General features: G+C 49.0%; 1 protein-coding gene across 1 annotated transcript; it reads right to left on the reverse strand.

Moving 5' to 3' along the window:
- Nucleotides 1–10,778: 10,778 nt before the first annotated feature.
- LOC126540920 (solute carrier family 22 member 12-like) lies at nucleotides 10,779–12,291 on the reverse strand. Its single transcript, XM_050187738.1, has 2 exons — nucleotides 11,833–12,291; nucleotides 10,779–11,768 (listed from the first exon to the last, which is right to left on the reverse strand). The coding sequence occupies exons 1-2, from the start codon at nucleotides 12,289–12,291 to the stop codon at nucleotides 10,779–10,781; spliced, it is 1,449 nt and encodes a 482-aa protein (XP_050043695.1).
- Nucleotides 12,292–14,103: the final 1,812 nt, after the last annotated feature.

The following is a 14,103-nucleotide window of genomic DNA, read 5'->3' on the forward strand; positions in this document are numbered from 1 at the left end:
TTTCGCCCTACATGTTCGAACCGACAGCCGATACAGAAAATGATGGCGGCAACGGGCGCAACAGCGATGTTGAGTGTGCCAACAGCGAGAGCGATGTTTGCACCTTCTCGCGTGTTGGAAATCTTAGCTGGTACACATGTCTTTTCATGTAGCTGCACGTTGCAATGAGGGCAGAAGAAAACGCGCTAAAGTGTCACTGGGAACTTGCTGCTCGGAGAATGCCGAAGCACTAACATCTCATAAGATTATAAGCACGGGTGCAGTTCCGCGACGTCATGCACCTTGCCGCTGCTTGTCTAAAGTTCCATGGTTTTTGCGTGTTGATACACGATCGCGAACATAAGTGCCGCGTTTGCCTACTTCAAACTCTTCAACAATATCTGCCTGTATCACACTGGCTGCTTCAAACTCTTCGATTGGTGATGGTAGTGGAACAGTTTCATCAGGGGCTCGGTTCTCAAGGTGCTCTGCTAGAACCTGAAAGAGTGCAAGGCATGGATGTCATGGATTTCAGCATATCATGCATATCAGCAAACATGACAACAGTTGGATTAATTACAGTAATTGAAATACTTTTTCAGCAATTTATATGATGGATTAGATGTCTAGTGATTTAATAATGTGAATTATTTGGTGTCTGTAGTTTCATGGCTCAAGTAATGTATTATTTGCGTTAAATATGCAGCAGTAAGCTGTGTACGGCGCCAGAACGTTGGTAGTGTCGTGAGGTGTGGTGGAGGCACATGGGGGGGGGGGGGGGGGGGGGGGCATGAAATGTTAAAGGCAAGAAAATATTTTTGTCCAGCCGCGATGTCTGTATTGAGATAGACCACACTGAGAAGTTCAATACCTCACAACGTTACTTCATTATTTGAGACCGTTCGCCTTGCCACGTGCGCGGCTGTGCCGACGCTCGTTTTTGCGGCATTTCGCTGCTGGTAGCAAGCTGTGAGTGTGAAATCTACGGAACGAAGTTTTTACACGACGAGTTCGAACTACTCTAACGCGAGCATGAAAATATTACCGTAATGCCTTATGTCGTGCGATTTGAACACGAATGCTGAACAGCTAAACCTGCGGGCACCGCGTGGTTGGACGAATAGCAAATATCACTGACTGCGCAAGCGTACCCCCGGCCAGTTATTTCACCGTATCAAAACAGCGCCGAACAAACAGCCGTAGTAGAGTGTTCCGTAACAAAGCGGAGTGGAAAAACAGGATGAAAACAGCAAGCACTTTGCACGCATGTGCATATTCCCGGCTGTGCCTCCACCTCGCTTCGTCATAGGCCGCTGTGAGGCCATTTGTTCGACACTCAGGTGATCATCCGTTTAAAAAATTACCCCTGTGCACATTAAAACCCTTACCTCACCCTTTCTCCTCTTGGCGAAGGCCGCTCTTCGAAGGGGCGAGGTGTTTCTCTTGTAGAATATAGACGGAACAACGCCGGCCTTCAGTCGCGCCGATTTAATTAGAATACCGATTGCCCGCATCGTTGTCAAGCTCCGATGATAATCGCTGTCGCGGAAATGGTCCGAACATAGCACAGTTGATTTCGTCGGCAAGAAATTATCTCTCCACACCGCACGGAGCCACTGCGCTGCAAGTTTCTTGTCCTTTGGGAACATGTGAAACACCACATCGTCTCGCCCGCCTGTGTTCGCACAGCCGAATGCTGCACAGAACAAGGGCACGTTGGGCGCCCTTGGCTGTAGGCACTCACGCAGCACAGAAATGAAGCACCAGTTCACGAAAATCGCAAAAGAAAACAAACGTGAGCGGCGGCAGATCTTTCGTAGCGTCGTTTAGTAAAGCGCATGACGGAAACAAACATGCCAGCACATGCCAGCACGCCGGTCCGGCAGTACGGTCCCCGGGAATGACGTCACTCTCGCCAGTTCTCTCCCCCGGCTGCCTCCTCACCCGGCGCTCCGGGAAGCGACGGGGGCGTGTCCGCGGGGGGGGGGGGGGGGATTTAGAAAGCGATTTCTGCCCCTTATATTGACAACACAAAAAAAAATTTCAGAACCGAAAATTAATAGGTCTGTTCTTCCCAACCCAAGCAATTCATGGAAATTGAAAACCGCTTCAGCTACCCTTTAAGATAGCTAAAGGGACCCTGATATGATTTTGATTATTGCTTACAGACGCACATGGTCGTTAGGGTAGGGCTTTCGTATCATTAAGTGATACATGGAGGTGCTCAGCGTAAAGCGTTTAATTTATTACAAGGTTTTAAGCATGTGCATCGCTACCGATCGCAGCGGCGCCGCTCCCCTGAGTTTTCATCCGTCCCACCCCAATTGGCGCGTTCGATCCGACTGACGTCAATTGGTCGAGCTTTCCGATTGGCTAGCCAGGTCGCGTCATTGATAATTTTTCCAACTTCATGATGAAAAATTGTTGTTCACAATAGTTAGAATGCCGGCTAATTTGTTTCTATAAAGAAAGTAGCAGAAGGAGAGTGCACAACGACAATTTATCACTACACTCAAGCACTTCCGGCACACAGCATATGTCGTCTGCTCGTGTTAAAGCGTGCTGCCTGTTGACGCGAGCTGTGCGATAAGTGTTGGTCTCGAGCTTTCTTTACTTGAGCACCATGGTTCACCCTTCTTACGTTAGGGGCTGTAAACGTAGCTATCGGCGATATGCAAAGCTGCCACATCGTGTCCCTCTGCAAGGCAGCAGATGAGCGGACTGGCTGCAGCTCATCGCTCTGTCGGTATACGATCGGCGCCATCATCTACGCGTTCGCAGCTGTCACTTCACTCCGGAGGATTACTATTCCAGTAGAGAGTTTTCGCGTGTCCGGTATTCGGGTAAACGTTAGCTCAAGCGGACTGGGCTTTTTACCGGATGAGCGGAGGCGCAAACGTGAACGGCCTCCACGGTGTAGCCACCTGGTGGCACATAGTTCAACCAGACAAACACACAGCTAATATAGCAGCAACCAAGTGAACGTTCCGACAGAACGCCACAGCGCACACTGCTTGTCGCGGGGGATCGACGGCCAGCTAAAAGGCTAGTGGAGATGTTGACAGGCTTCGCGCGTTGGCTCCAAGACGACCGGAAGCAGGCGACACGACGTCCCGTCATGACGCAGAACCGGTGAAGGCGGAGCTTAGCCCCGGTCATTCGACGAACGAGTTGAGGAGAAAAAGCATAGCTAGGAAGGAGGGTAACATGTAATCGTCCGTAGCACTTTCAATATAAGATGTTTCGCCTAAATTGTGGCTCCAAAGTTTTACTGTAGCTGTGCCCTAAGCGTCCACAAAATATGTCCATAGCGTTTCAGGGACCCTTTAAGGGTAACCACCTTACTAATGTAAAATAAAACTCTAATTGACCGATTCACGGGTGTTATCGATCCAGGTCTGTGAGAGACGTCATATTGGAGGACTCCTGAATAAGTTTGACCACCTGGGGCCCTTAACTTGCACTTAAGTGTAAGTACACGATCGCTTTCGCATTTCGCCTCCAGCAAATTGCGTCCATCGTGAAATCAAGCGCGCGACCTCGTGCATAGTACGAGAAATTGCCGCTGAACCACCACGGTAGGCGAATACCAGTTTTAGTTCGCTTCAGTAACATGCCGGGACAGAACTTGGTTATCATGCAATCAGCAATCGGAGTCACAACTTATTCTGCGTGTCTACACAAACTTGTGTTCTAGTTGGTGCCTCGGGGTTTTTCCCATTCCTCGTCTGTAGTGATCATTCGACAGAGCGCTGGTACAAAATTTTCCATAGCTGCTGGTGGAAAGCGTACTCGCGACGGTGTTCCTGTCACTGCATGCCAACGTCTTAGCTAAATTCTTGATGTATAATCCCCAGGCTGAAATGCTATCTTCCCAACTCAATAAAAAAGCACGCCTTTTCTTCAAACACCGCATACGCAATAAATACGAAAATTCTCGTCCTTATTCCATAGCTTCTCAACAACAAAGATCAACCTGGAATACCGCAATATTTTGATGCGTTACCATTCTTAGGGGGCTTCATGCACTTTCGGGAGGCCAACTATCGACATCTATGTATATACGTATCGAATTCTTTTTCCTGCCTGAACGGTCACCGTGGTCGAATCGGTAGCGCGTCGGGTTGCTGTGTTGAGGGAACAAAGTTCAAGACTGTCTATCGGACCAAATTGGGTCACTGAGTATATATGCGGCAATGTGTACATATTTGTACAACGAACCTCTCGCCAACGTGGGTCGCTCAGTGTGTGTCACTGAGTGTGCGGCAAGCGAACGCACAATCCTCAGCGTTCGCAGTCACCGGCGCGCCATGCTTCGCATCTCGGAGGCCACACACGGACTTCTCGGCAGCGCCACTAGATCGCGCAGTGTGCTCAGAAAGAAGCGCGAGAGAGGAGTCCGATTGCCGCATGGCGCGTTTCTCAGCGTTCGCGCCCACCTGCAGGCAATCCATTTCAAAGGCCAAAAGCGCTATGCTAACTACGCAAGTACTGCATTGACTGACTGAATAAACTTTATTGAAACCAGCAAGAGATGGTGGCTGGGCCTAGGCCTCCCACGTGGGGACGTCGAGGTGTTGCCTCTTCGCCGCCTCGGAGGCCTGCTGGGTCGCCCAGAGTTGGTCGTCAAGGTTGGGGCTACGCAGGGCAGCGTGCCATCTCGACGAGAGGGTCGTGGGGTTAGTGTCGGGGTATTGGTGTGTACAGTCCCAAAGCATGTGTGGAAGTGTGGCTGGCTGTGTCTTGCAGATATGGCACGTGGGATTGGGGTAAATGTCTGGGTAGATCTTGTTGTAAAGTTGTAACGAGGGGTAAGTATTGGTTTGTAGCAGGCGGAAAGTTGTAGCCTGCGCTCGGGATAGTTTGTTGTGGGGGCCGGGGAAGGTTCTACGCTCTAAGTAGAAGGACTTCACAAGATCATTGTAGCGTGTCAGGCGATCCCTACCGGTGGGGCCAGCCTCCCCTTCTCCCGTGCGGTTAACTAGGCCTCGCGCTAGGGAGTGGGTAACCTCGTTGAGGTTGGGGAGGTGCGGGTGGACGGTGCCTACATGAGCCGGGAACCAGACGAGTGCAACCTGATGGTCGGTGGAGCGGGGCGCTTGTTGCAAGATGCACAAGGCTTGGTGGGAAATACGGCCGTTGATATAGTTGATAACGGCGGAGCGGGAGTCAGAGACGATGGTATGGCATGTTGGGTCTAGTGTGGCTAGCGCGATGGCCACTTCTTCAGCTTCCTCAGCGTGTGGGGTTACTAGGCTGATAGCATGGTGGAGAGAGAAAGCGGGTACCGTGGGGATATTCGGCGGCGTCGACGAAACTCACACCGTCGTGGCGAGTAAGGGATTTGGTGAGAACCGTGGCACGTGCTGTGCGACGTGCGTGGTTGTATTCGGGGTGCATGTTTCTGGGGATAGGATCGGCGTGAATCCAAGCTCGTATGGTGGAGGGGATCTGGTGCTTATGGCCGTGTTGATGGTGGTGATACCGTGCGAGGTGAGGATATGGCGACCCGTCGCTGTGAGAGTGAGTCTCTCCAGCTGAGAGCGACGTTGGGCCTCGATGAGCTCGTCCAGTGTGTTGTGGACGCCTAGTTGAAGGAGGAGGTCAGTGCTGGTGCAACCGGGGAGGCCGAGGGCTTGTTTATAGACACCGCATATAAGTATGCTGATCTTGGTGTGTTCAGCCTTGTACCAGTTTAGATACGCAGCAACGTAGGTGATGTGGCAAATTACGAATGACTGGATTAATCGGAGCAGATTCTCCTCTTTCATACCCCCACGGCGGTTGGAGACCCGCTTCAAAAGTCTCATGGTGTTGGCTGTATTCATCTTGATTTTGGTGAGGGCCATGCCATTCGCTCCGTTCGCCTCTATGAGCAAGCCGAGCACACAGATATTGGTGACTAGGGGTATGGGGCTCCCATTCATGAGATTGAAGCGCAATGTCTTCGTAATGGCGTTTAGCGGTGGAGTATTTTGGACGGCGGCCACGGAGAGTAGGCCTGTAGAGAAGGAGTTCGGACTTCGCAGGGGAACAGCGAAGCCCCGTGCCTTGGATATAGGTCTCGACTGTTTCAATGGCGGATTGTAGTGCCGTTTCTATTTCGCCGTCACTGCCTTTGTGGGCCCAGATGGTTATATCGTCAGCGTATATGGTGTGGGTGACACCGTCCACTTGCTGCAACTCCTTGGCAAGATCGATCATGACAAGATTAAAAAGCATTGGGGAGATAACGGAGCCCTGGGGAGTTCCCGCGCTGCCCAAAGTCTGGGCGTCGGAGCGGAGATCCCCCACCGAAAGGAAGGCCGTGCGATTAGACAGAAAGTCTCTGACGTAATTATAAGCGCGCGCATCGAGATTAAGGCGTGAGATGCGGTCAAGAATGGTGAATGGGCTATGTTGTCAAATGCTTTTTCGAGATCGAGGTACTGCATTGAGAAAATATATTTAATTACCATTATAAATTCCGCCATTGCGTTATGTGTTTATATTATAATTACATAATATATTTTGGGTTAATTTATAGGTAGTTAATATACTTGTATGTACTAAATTGAAGACAATAGAATTTGAGGGCAGCTTAACTTTATGACTCTTCCAAAGCGTTCGTGTTCCGAGAAATTCATAAGCAATTATGGCGCACAATGCGCGATGACCACATTCAGAGGCCAGAGTCCCGACATAAACATCCCCGAAAATGTCAAAATGAAGCTTGGACCTAATAATACGCCTCAAGTTAGGGTAATGTTCTCTACCAAGTCGTAATAATTAAGGCGTAATTAGCGAAATAATTTCGGAATGAAGCACCGACGAGCTTCTTGAAGGGTAGCGTTACTCAACAATAACTGTGGGCCAATACCGGTGTTATAAAAATGAAGAAAGGAATGTAAACGTTAAGTAAAGTCTTTATGCAAGAGTCATATGGTAATAAATCTCGTTAAGGTGACAGAAGTGACGTGAAGGTGACTTAACAGCGGTTGACATCAAAGAAGCAAAATACTCTGGGGGTATAGCCTCTCTTCCCTCACCTATAGCTAACATGGAAAAACATGGGACAACACACCTAATGCGGCTCAGAGGACGTTTGTCTTCCTTCGATGTCAACCGGAGTTGACTCGTCTTTCTTTCTTCCGTAATAACGGCACCGCTGTTGAGGTCCTGCACACTGGTCAATCGTGCAGGGCCTGCTCGAGTTTCGAATGTCTCACGTGCAAATGCTGTGGAGCGAAATGTTCACGAAAATGGCTCGGGTGAAGAAGCGCTTCAAGCTGCACGAATTCTTCATCACGGGCACGTCGCTGGAGCAGATCTTCCTCAGCGTGACGTGGAAGGCCAGCGAGGCAGCAAGTAATGCGGTCAAGGCAAAGGCGCACCATAAGTCGAAGATCGCCTCTACGCTTGGAATTTGATTTCAGATCCTTGTACTAAACCGCGTACGAGTTCAATATGTGTTACCATCATTTCAGTACGAACGCCGGTGTGCGTGTTCATCAGCGTTCTTCACTGAGTTCTCGGATTTATGCGAATTCTGCGGGACCCTTTTGATCGCTCAGCTGTAAACACTTCTCTGGGAGCAGTGTGATGCGCTCGGGTCTCGTCCGTGTTGATAAGCTGAATTGAATTCTGGAGTTTCGCGTGCAAAAACCACGAGTTGATTACGAGGCGCGCCGTAGTGAGGGACTCCGGGTTAATTTTGACCGCCAGGGAATTAGTAACGTGCCCCCATGCATGGGACGCGGGCGTTATCGCATTTCGCCCCCGTCTAAATGCAGCCGCCGAAGCCGGGATTTGATCCCGCGACCGCGTGCTTAGCAGCGCAAAACCATAGCCGCTAAGCCAGCGCGACGGGTGTTCATAAAGCGACGTGAAGAACCCACGTCAGCTTCAGCCGCTTCGGGCCCAAGCAACTTACGCAGGCGCATCACCGCTGTGTAAGCGGCGTTGAAAAGACAGGAGCGGCAGTATTTATTTTCCATTTGCTGATGGCGCATACCCACAATGCGGGATCCACCAAGATTCGGGTGATACTAGAAAAAAATACACTTAGTTTTGACAAAGAAAGATCAGGAAATATTTGGTAACGAAAGGGGCAAATCAAATGACTCGAAAGTAACAATGTAATAACAAGTCAACAGAACTGCCTTCAAATAATGAAAACCTTAGAACTGGTGAGCCCTCATCCCTGCGACTGCTTTCCATTGTTTCCCAAAAGTTGCAAAGGTAGGTTGTGAGAGGGAATAGATGCTGTCCAAAGAGTTAGCAAAAAAGCCCAGCCCGTGTAGTTTTAGATATCACCTACAGGTTGAAACACTCACATTGACAAAAACACGGAAACCAAAATCAAGAATAGCGACGTATATGGCCGCCCGATACTTAGATAAACCATTTGAGCCACAGAAAGGAGTGTTGCGTCATTCGGCATTACATAACAGCACCACCTAATATAAAGCTCCTAACAACATGTAAGGACATGCGCCACGGTGACCTAAGTGCTAGCGCTCGCAGCCAGCTCGGCCAAGCTGAGTTTAAAACCGCATATCTGCAAACAAAAAACAAAGGACTAAGGAAGACAGACAATCACGTCCATATTGAGAGTCCTTGTCTGTCTTCCTTAGTCCTTTGTTTTTTACAGTTCAGACGTTCAAAAGCGCTATGTACAAACCAGATTAGATAAATACTATCCCAGCATGCTTTCTTCGCTGCCGCACCATCACAACAGTGCCATTGCATCCGAACACATCTAAGGGTAGCGGACTCGCCCAGTCATGAAAAGGGCGACTTCTTTTTCCACTTGCAACATGATCGGTGCACTGGAAATGGCGATAACCAGTTTCCTACTGTTAACGTACTTGGTGCAGCAAGAGCAAAAAATAAATGCACTTCGAATGCTCAAGCTGGAATAAATGATGAGGGAAGCTTAAGTAAAGCACAATTTAGTGATGACAGGTGGGTGCACAAGAAAGTACGACAAGTAGCAAGCAACATTTTAACGGTTTCTGTTTTACCTCTTGTGCCGGAGTGGGACAGTTCTGAAGCATTGGCTAAGAATGGGCACAGCCCCAGTGGCACATGCCGAATGACCACATCAAAGAAAGGAAATTGAAGAATTGTTGAAATATAATTAGCCATTCTATAACCAGATCCGTGTGTTTCAGATATGCCCGTGAGCCAACATTACGTGTCCAGGTTTTATGTAGGGTGCTTTTATTTTATTACGCAGAACAGAACTGGACATACATGATTAGCATTCAATGTTCTGTTCATACATTATATATATATATATATATATATATATATATATATATATATATATATATATATATATATATATATATATATAGAATACACATACACGAAGATATTGGACGGGACTCCTGGCCGCGGCGACCATTTTTCGATGTGAATGATATGCAAAAAAAAAACAACGCTCGTGTATCGTGCATTGCAGGTTATAAAGTGTTACGTCTCATCATGGCCATGGGTAATAATTCATCGTTTACCACGAAGCAAACCCACGCATTCATCAGCGCCTATCGAGAAATCCACGCAGCGTTGACGCCGCCTGTTGACAGGTCAACAAACGATCCCTCCATCTGAACCTGACAACCTGAACTAATTGGTGAAAAGGACCAACATCGAATGCTACCGTGGGAACAGCTTTGCTCTCGGATTCCGATGTTGCTAAATATGCTGGGGCGAAGGTACAACATCGGAGGCGGAGCTCGGTGGAATGGTGCGATATCATGGGCGGGATATTGCTACCAATTCGACGATTGTGGTTGGCCGCGACGCAGTCATCAGATTTCCTACTCCAGTCACCTAGGGAAGACGAAGGTATTAAAACGAAGATCTTTGGTACAGTGAGAGGTGCTGATGTGTTCTGATGTTAACTCGGACGCTGAATATGCTCCTGCATGGCGTGAGCTCCCGTATCTGGAGCCAGCGTCAATGATCTAAAACAAACCCCTTTTCCTTCATGCTGCTGATGGACGTATTCGTGGCTGGGATTGGTGTATTCCTGGTCCAAACGCCACCTCGAGCCGCAACAAGAACCCGAGGTGGCCAAAAATAATATGGTGGCACGTAATACCCAAAATTTTATTTTTTTAATACTTCCGGACTGCAGCAGCAGAAGCGCCCATAACGGCCAAGAAATCCTGCGAGGGCTTGAAAAGAAAGCTGAGCTTTAAGAAGAATTTATGGTTAATAACGCTTACAGTTGCAAGACAGTCATGTATGTTTTACGTGTTATAAATACCTCAAATATTTTTGAGTAAGGTTACGCATACTCTTGCTATCGGCGACACCGTTCACGAGTGCACGTACACAGGTGTCACAAAGTCGTACCATACGAAGTGTCTTGTTCAGTTTGCCAATGTACTCCTTTCTCCTATTAGAGACCGACTGACAGCACGGCGCGAAATCCTGTCGCTTCACTTACGTGGACATTTAGGCCTAAAAAAAATAATAAAATTATCGGAGAAAAACGTTTCTGGCAGTATCAATGGAATCGCGTCGTCGCGAACGCGAGGCAGGCTGAGGTAGATCGTAGAAAACTGGAACGGGCTGGGACATTCAAACATACACTCCAAGTGACCCGGCCGTCTCTGCAAGTTCAAATAGTTGCAACAACATAACAAGACAAAGTTCTACAAAGCTAATATACAAGAAATACTCTATTTGAACGTCTAGTAACGCGAACGTGTGACAAACTGTGGCAAAATTCTGAACTCCTTGATGCCACAGAAACGATGCCGTGGTGTACAAGTGATATGTATCTCATGTGCGTGCAGAAAGTTCTAGTATGTCTTTTCGGGAGTTGTTCGTATTGGTAAGTCGCTTGATGTTGCTCTGTCCTTCGTGATGGGGCTGCCGCGGCGCTTCACGGGCTCCCTTGGCATACGCACCAGTGTCTCTTGCATGGCGCGCTTCCTATCCTCGCTTGTCCCGAGTCCGGAGCTCTTGCTGGGCGCTAATTGGTATTGCTGCCTAACGTCAATGTGACAGGGCACAAGTTCGGCGCCCACCACGAAAAGTGACTTGAAGGCGGCAGCAATGGCAAGCTGCAACGTTGTACGGCGGCCGAGCAAATCAGGCATCGCAGTCGGCTCCCGTAGGTCAGTGGCCAGGATGGTCAGTGTTACGGCAGAGACAAGTGCGGAGGTGCTCACGGTGTTCCTGAAGCCGAAGGTAGCAATGAGCGGCGCCGAGACCACGAGCACAATGAAGGACACGATGAAACTCAGCGTGGTTGTGATTTCCCCGACGGGAACACTGTCGGTAATGACGAAGGCGTCGAAGGCGTAGCCTATCGCAGTCCACATATAACACATGGTAACAGTGCAAGCTCTGAACCGTGGGCTGCAGATACCGCTGCTATTTCCAGCCTCCCGACTACGAGCCTTAATCGCCGCTGCCTGAGCTGCCATGAGATCTCGGCAGTGCTCTGGCGAGACCTTGTTTATACTTGCCGCACGCAAAGCGATGCGCTCGGCTTCTTTGACGTTGCCGGTCTCCAAAAGCCAGCTGGGTGACTCATCGACGGTGTAATAAAGTAGCAGGAGAAGGCACGTTGGAACCATCAGTATCAGCTGCAGCGTCGCCCATCCGGCCTTCAGGAGTTGAGCGGTAAACAGCGTGATGGGTGATAGCATCAACGCAGATGTCGCGATCAGGATTATGTAATCAGAATATTTTTCAATCGGCGACACTTCATAAATCAGCCCGTACACAGGTACCACGAGGGCACCCGTGGAGGCTGACACGACGGCGCCTACACCCACGAAGAACTGCAAGTCATTCGGCACGGCACTAGCGGTGCCCGATATGAGGACTACGGGTACGGTTAAGTACCGCCTTGCGACCGATGCTGTCCGCGAGCGCTCCGACTGCTGGCAGCGGAGCCATGCACGCAGCCGCGTACACGAGCCTCGCGACGTCGATGAGCCAGCGCCTGTCGCACACTAGGTTCCAGTGGCTGACGATGTTGTTCCCGTACTGGCCGAGGTCGAACTCCCACGATGCGCAAGGCACGATGCGAGCCGCATGGCCACCGTGCGGGGGGTCGCGCATTGTGCAGTGGCTGTGCTCGCCTTTCTCGTCCACCGGTATGGCCAGCTGTTTCCACTCGTCCACGCTGAGGTTTTTCATGGAATCGGGCCGCCCGCGCCAGTGATCCATTACGCCAGCTGCTAGCCTGAAGCTCTCGTAGTTCAGCCCGTAGTTGTAGAGTGCGATGACTGCGCCAAGGCTGATTTGCCGGGCACAGATAGCGGAGTCGTGGCCCGTCGGTCGTGGTGTGCGGCCATCCATGATGATGATGATGATGATGATGGCCTCATGTTATGGCTCATACCCACGCTGGGGGATTGGCCAAGAATTGCGTGCTGAAATGCTTGAAGCTTGCTTCTTCTTCTATTGTGACAGCGTGCGCGCAAGCTAATATGTACGAGCAAGGGCGTGTGGCACGTGCCATGGATCAACCGAAATGAAAGAGGTACCTGCACTTAAAAAAAAAAAGCTACTGTGGGCTAAGTGGCTGCACTTACTTCAACATAATTGCATTTACACTAAAAAAATTACATCGCTATACGGCGTTCCACTCGATAATATTCTTCATCAAGCGTAAACGAAAGACAGACAGACAAAATAGCATCCAAATGAGCAAAAAGCATCAAATTGAGCATTAAATGGTGTAATGTGCCTCTGAGCATAAGCTACAAAGCGGAGATGAAGTGACCACCGCAAATGACGCGTTTTGATTTTGCAGAGCTGAAGACTCCTTTCTCTGTGAAAATGGCCTACTTTATAATATCAACGGTCTTCGGAAACCCGTCTAGTCGGGGCAGATCATAGTCAATAAAACAGACGGCGCCTACGAAGGTACAGTATATTAAAACAAACGACCTTTCGGCTGTCGCATGGGAGCCTACTTCACAAAAACTGCAAACAGCGAAGTACACTCGTTAAAATACGTGTTATCGCGTGCTGCAGGTATCGCACATATACGGGGAGGGGGAGTACCAGTACTTCTATTAAGCGTGTGTGCATAGTTAAAAATGATTAAGATACCAAGTGCAACCGCGAAACCTTTTTTTGTTTCGGTGGAGATGGTGTACGCGTCATCCTAGTTGATCTCGTGCCCAGTAGACGCAATATACTGTACTTTGGTCAGGTCCGCGTGTTTTATTGACAAGGATGTCATTTATTTTTTTGCGCAGTCGGTGTGCCTTCATATAGCAAATCAATGTCAACAGCTATATGAAAAAAACACTAATACCAAGGTGCCTCAGGGGCCGTTCCTGAGTGCGAGCCAAGTGAACACGCTGCCAGCTAACGTCAGCTTCGTCAAGCGCATGACATAAATCCCAATTGCACACTGCATAATAAAGTACGCTGCGCCATTGAAAACGTACGAGGCGATGATACTTTGCGAATAAACATAAGAAAGTATCTGCAAGAGAACACTAAAGAACATATGTAGCGTGTGCGTAACAAACTTTAACACATCAGTTTCTCAACATAGCTATGAAAAATCACTCTCTCGTCTCTCTAACAACTGATGTGCTGTTGCGTAATAACAACCGGTTGTGTCAGTTATGGCAGATCATTGTGAGAACGTTATCCGTGTCAGTAGTGTCTTTAAATACATAAAACTACACGTGCGAAATTAAGCTACTGCGCGAAGCAGGCATTCATGGAACAGTGGAACTGTACGAAATAAAAACCTAGAAGATCGCACTTTTGAAACTTCTTCCACGTGCTGTTACACGACTGGTCAGCTTGCGTTCTCTGTTTGCCTGAGTTAAGCACAACGTTTCGTCGACTGGATGCGAAATAATGAAAACTGTTCGATGCGAGGAAAATACACACTGTAATATGAGAATATTCCAACGTTCACAGGCTGCTAAGTACGAGGACACCGATGTGGTAACCGAGGACAAGCTGGTGAACGGTCTAATCTACCAGCACCAGCGACCACCTCAGGACGTCAAGCCAGCCTTGATGGTCTGCCGCCTGCAAAAAGCGTACGGCTATACGGACACCAACGTATACAGTGCTGCAGGCAAGTCGTCCCGGTACTTTTCTGTACACAGTGAGAACGATAAGGAAATTCCAGGGGCT

This window comes from Dermacentor andersoni, chromosome 2 (assembly GCF_023375885.2).
Source record: "Dermacentor andersoni chromosome 2, qqDerAnde1_hic_scaffold, whole genome shotgun sequence".
In the NCBI taxonomy this organism is placed as follows: domain Eukaryota; kingdom Metazoa; phylum Arthropoda; class Arachnida; order Ixodida; family Ixodidae; genus Dermacentor; species Dermacentor andersoni.

What these genes read in the sequence shown, in the direction of transcription:
- LOC126540920 (XM_050187738.1), bottom strand. Translation starts at nt 12,291, where the DNA reads ATGGATGGCCGCACACCACGACCGACGGGCCACGACTCCGCTATCTGT. An exon ending in ACAGCATCGGTCGCAAGGCG is followed by an intron (nt 11,769 to 11,832) that starts GTACTTAACCGT and finishes AATGACTTGCAG; the next exon opens with TTCTTCGTGGGTGTAGGCGC.